General features: G+C 44.7%; 1 protein-coding gene across 1 annotated transcript in view; it reads left to right on the top strand.

Moving 5' to 3' along the window:
• bmi1a (bmi1 polycomb ring finger oncogene 1a) overlaps window positions 1-4,956 on the top strand; it is a gene marked incomplete at its 3' end in the record, with an annotated part of 8,813 nt that overhangs the window by 2,724 nt on the left and 1,133 nt on the right. Inside the window, 6 exon segments of the mRNA XM_036217524.1 lie at window positions 1,067-1,230; window positions 3,546-3,676; window positions 3,764-3,860; window positions 4,113-4,168; window positions 4,474-4,521; window positions 4,602-4,710. Coding sequence (XP_036073417.1) covers window positions 1,067-1,230; window positions 3,546-3,676; window positions 3,764-3,860; window positions 4,113-4,168; window positions 4,474-4,521; window positions 4,602-4,710 — 605 coding nt within the window.

Consider the following 4,956-nt stretch of genomic DNA (forward strand, 5'->3'; position numbering starts at 1 on the left):
ACGTGTTTTAGTCAATGTTAGGCAAAATAGTTGACATATTTTGTAGTAAAAGGCACATAGCAGACTTTTCAGTGAATAATTTGATACATTTCTGGAAAAACCGTCCACGGATGAGACTTTAAGTCTCCCCAGAAGAAGCTGCGAGTCTCCATTTTCAGGATCAAGACCACAATCCATCACGAGGATATTATTGTGGACGTTTTTCCTTTTTCTTCTGAAGTCAGAACCCGAATGGGTTCCACTCCGGAGCCATTTGTCACCCGAACGTCTCCAGTGTGAGTGTTCTGAAAGCGGCTATCAGCAGACCTTATTAAGGCAGCTGTCGTCAGTGGGGGGATCGAGGCTTTGGACGGTATCAGCGGCGCGGATACGTGCGCGTGCTGCTGTTATTTTTAACATCAAGAAAGGCGAGTGCGCACCACTATAAGCCCCTCTGGTGCCAGCTGCAGTGCCTCCAACAAACGTGCCTGTTTGTTTGCGTGTTTAAAGTGCCTGGACGTGGATTTGTGGGCTATTTTAAAACCGTGCGTCACGACTCCGACTGTTCCGCGTCATTCCGGTACAAACGCGAAACAACGCACTGCTTTTAAAACGCTCGAATGTCGGGTTTTGCTGCTTTTTTCATGCCGTTGCGCAGTAGATTTGGCGAAAATTCGTACACCGACAGTAATTCCCGGTCACCCTTAAGTGAGGAAACCACGTGACCAAAGCGGGGCGGTCGAACTACAAGCCATTTTGGGGACGGTGTCAGTTTCCACGGAGCACACACACACTGCTGCGTTTCACTGGGGGCAAAGCGAATATTTTGGAGGCAAAGTTATCTCTGGCGAGCTGAAAGCCGAGCCGAGCCGAAGCGGTCGGGTCTTTGGGAGCCGCGGATCGGATACGCACGCGTGGCGCACGCATCGAGGAAACGAGTTCTTTCTTCGCACATCTGAAATGCGCTCCGGTCCGCCGTGCGCTCTCCGCCACTGACAGCGTCTGCAGCCTGCTTCAAGATGGCGGCTCGGCTCCTATTCATTTTCTGCTGATCGTCTCCCAACTTTCATTGTCTGTCCGCATCCAGACCCAGCGATTCCCCGCCGAGCCTTCAGGTGAGTCTCGGGTGTCGCGTGGAACTAGGGCGGGCGCTTCGGGGGCTTTGTTCTGCTGCGTTTTCCGCTCCGATCCAGCGGTGGATGCGGGGCTCTCGGAGGCGGCTGCGGCGATCACCGACGTGGAGCTCCGAGGGTGTCTGCGCACCACTTTCCTTTCCCCGCAAAACATCCTCCCCTCTCGGCTACGGTCGCACGCACGGACCCACGCATGCTCCCCTCCGCTCGGAGGAAGCCTCAGCATTCTGACCGTGAAGGTTGACCGCGGTTGGGCTTTGCGCTGCGTCGTTTGGATTTGTGTAAAGTGGAGGATCTGGGGGATCGAGGCTGGGTTGGCTGCGATCTTCACGCCAACAAGAGCTCCAAACGCTCGTCCTGCGCCAGGTCCTCCACGCAGCGGGTCCAGTTTATAGAATCGGGATGGCTGGGGTGTTGTGAAGTGGACCCACGGTTGTTTTTGGGAGAAAGTGGAAGGATTAGGAATTTATTAACTTAATTTGGGAAGCTTCCACGAACATGACGCGGAGGCAGAGCTTTTCGTTTGGGCTTAAATGTTCTCTTAGTGCTGCCTGGTATTAGTTGGATCACCGAAAAATAGACTTTACAAGTGTTTAAGATTTGATTTGTTGGTTAGCTGAAAACGCAAAATGTTTGCTTTGTGTATTTTAAAAACAACATAGGAAAGAAGCTCAGTCTGGGTAGATTTCAGTCAGGGAAAAGCAAGATTGTTTTCTTAAAATGTTAAAAGTCAGGGCAGCTAGTAAGCAGGTTTTTACAGTTTATTGTGTCAAATTGGCATATAGTGACGTGTCGGGTTTATCTAATAAGATACAATCCCAATCTTCTCTGGAAAAGACGGATCTTATTGGCTCCATCTCCTCTTTTCGGGTTTGCTGCTTTGACATCCTTCAGGTCTGAAAATGGGTTTCCAAATTAAATCAGGATGATGGTTTCATCTCAAAGACTCTTGAATGTTTTATTTTCCAACCCCTTTCCTTGTGTCTTTCCTCTCTCAGCTGAATTTATTTGCTTTCTTCTTTTTTTGTTTACTGGATGTTGCTGCATGGCGCTTATTGTAGAGTGAGATATTTGGTCATGACCAGCAGAGCCATGAAACCAGATTTGGTTGTGTTTTTATTGAGCAGTCTTGAGTGTTTCTGCTTTCAGACACACTTTTGTTGTTTGGTGTTTCTCAAAAATATTCATTTTCTGCTGCTTCTGTTGCTCAGTGGCAGACGGCAGTTGTTCAAGCACTTGCAGTTCGTAAAAGACACTCTGGATGTAACTATCCATCATTCTGCGCAAGTGAAGGATCGCTCAACGTGGAGGTGTCTATTTTATTTTATTTTATTTTATTTTATTAGTCATGCAGAAGGGTTGGCATTGCTGCGTTCGGTGCCGAATGTGGTTCTGTGTAGACTTGAGTCGGCGTCGGTCACTTTTTATGGAGATGCAAACTCTACTTTATAAATATTTCAGTGGCTTTTGTTGCATTTTTTAATTTTCTGCACAAATAGGCGCAAAACAGTGATATTTATTTAGAATTATGCGCCAAAACCGCCGTTTTACAGGATTTTTATCAACAAAAAATAGAAAAACATGGCAAAAAAGAAAATGATTAGACCCACAGATGCGCAACCAGCGCTCTGTCTCATTTTTGCGCAGACGCTGCTGTCTGCTCCTGCGCGCTATGAACAAAATAAAATTTTAAAAATGGCGCAAGCGAAGCGCAGAAAAGCTCCCTCCAGCTTCACCACATCCACTCCCCGCTGCGGTCCACAAACATCCGCCGACCTGGTGTCGGATCTGCGTCTTTTCTGTTTCTAAAGGAGAGCCCCTTGAGCCGACGCAATCTTTTTTTTTTTTCTTCCACAAAATGGCAGCCGTGCTGTCGGCAGCCTGGCTGTCCAGCGGCTGGTTAGCTGGCTGTCTGTGCGCCCAGAGGGGACGGAGACGCGCTCGTTCCTTCCTTCCCGCCGCTCACCGGGCTCCCCAATTGGTTCCTGTTGCGTTGTGGTCACTGGTGATCAGTAAAAAATGCAAAAAAGATTAAGAAAGAAAAAGCAGGTTTCCATAGGAACGCTCCGATGCAGCCCTGCGGCGGCACACCTGACACGATGAGCGCGCGACGCAGCAATTTGCGCAATTTTTTTAGGTTTGATGAGGAATAATTCATTTTTTTTAAACCAAAGCTTTACGGTGTTTTCTATTTTCAAATAATTTACTCTGCAAATCTGAAGATGAGACATATTTTTGTCTCCAAGCAACCAGCTAACAGCAACTGTGTGAGCGCAGCGCGCAGGTGACAGATTTATGGAGAACCCGCCTCCCTCCTGTCAGCCTCAGGGATTACTGGCTTAGATGATGTTGCTTTAGAGACCAAAAGGCAGAGCGCATTAAAAAAAAACTCTCCCCCCACTTTTTCCTTTCTCTTCTTCCCCAAACAGAATAATTCTGTCAGTGTCCCAACATGCACCGCACGACCAGGATAAAGATCACTGAGCTCAATCCTCACCTCATCTGCGTCCTGTGCGGAGGATACTTCATAGACGCAACCACCATCATTGAATGCCTCCACTCATGTGAGCCCATTTTTAACCAGTAGAGATATTTTTGTTTGTCAGGAAAAAAAAAGACAAATTGAAAAATAAATTGTCCTCTTATTGCAGTTTGCAAAATGTGCATCGTGCGTTATCTGGAAACCAGCAAATACTGTCCTATTTGTGACGTGCAAGTGCATAAAACCAAGCCTCTTCTCAACATTAGGTAAGGAAGTTATCCATTTATGTTTATATTGCTTTAATTCTGACCTTTAACTAATAAAAACACCTCCTGTGAACACTCATTCCTCTAAGATGGCAACAAATCTTAGTATCTAACAATATTTGTGTTTTAACTCACAGATATGAACTATTTTATCTTCCAATTGGCAACATTTAAGAGATTATTCACATGCTTTTCTTGCAGATAAGCTCCTCGGTTTGTTTCCTTGTCCAACTATTTTCTTCCTCTTTGCAGATCTGACAAAACTTTACAGGACATTGTGTACAAACTGGTTCCAGGACTCTTTAAAAGTAAGATTATTTTAGTCAAGTTTACATTTAAGTACTTATAACTGTCTAACAGATAATTCGTGGTCATCCTGAGAGAGTTCTGACTTCATTGGATTTAAGAAAATAAATTATCCAAAGGAAATTTTGCTCACTTTTCATCTATAATCTACATTTTCCCTCCAAATGTTGTGATTCAGTCATGCATATTTATTTAGTTTTGCACATTAGCTGCACATCAGTCGTGTCAGCTGTGATGCATTTACTTTTGAAACCTCAGAAAAGCTGTGCTTGTGAGAACTGAAAGTGAACTCATTGTACATCCTCAGATGAAATGAAGAGAAGGAGAGATTTCTACGCAGAGCACCCCGTGGATGGTGAGTCAGAACGCGCTCTCGTTCCCTCAGATGACTCGTTTCTGAACAACCGTCTGATGTTCTTTCGTTCCTTCCCAAAGCCTCGAACGGGTCACACGAGGATCGGGGGGAGGTGGCAGATGAGGACAAGAGAATAATCACAGATGATGAAATCATCAGCCTCTCTATTGAGTTCTTTGACCAGAGCAGGTGAGATTTTATTTTGAAAGAATTCAAGCATAACTTTTGCTTTCAGACTGTTTTTTTTATGTTCAATGTCTCAGAAAATACTAAATTTAGATCAATCAGGTCTGGTGTCAAATGGTTTAAATTATGTATTTTTTATTGAATTATTTTCTATAAAAGTGACTCCATAATTAATATCTTTATTTATCATGCATAATTGTGATTCCAGCAATAGTGCAACTTTAAGATTTTCCCCTTTTTTAAATATTG

Source organism: Oryzias melastigma, linkage group LG20 (assembly GCF_002922805.2).
Source record: "Oryzias melastigma strain HK-1 linkage group LG20, ASM292280v2, whole genome shotgun sequence".
Classification (NCBI taxonomy): Eukaryota; Metazoa; Chordata; class Actinopteri; order Beloniformes; family Adrianichthyidae; genus Oryzias; species Oryzias melastigma.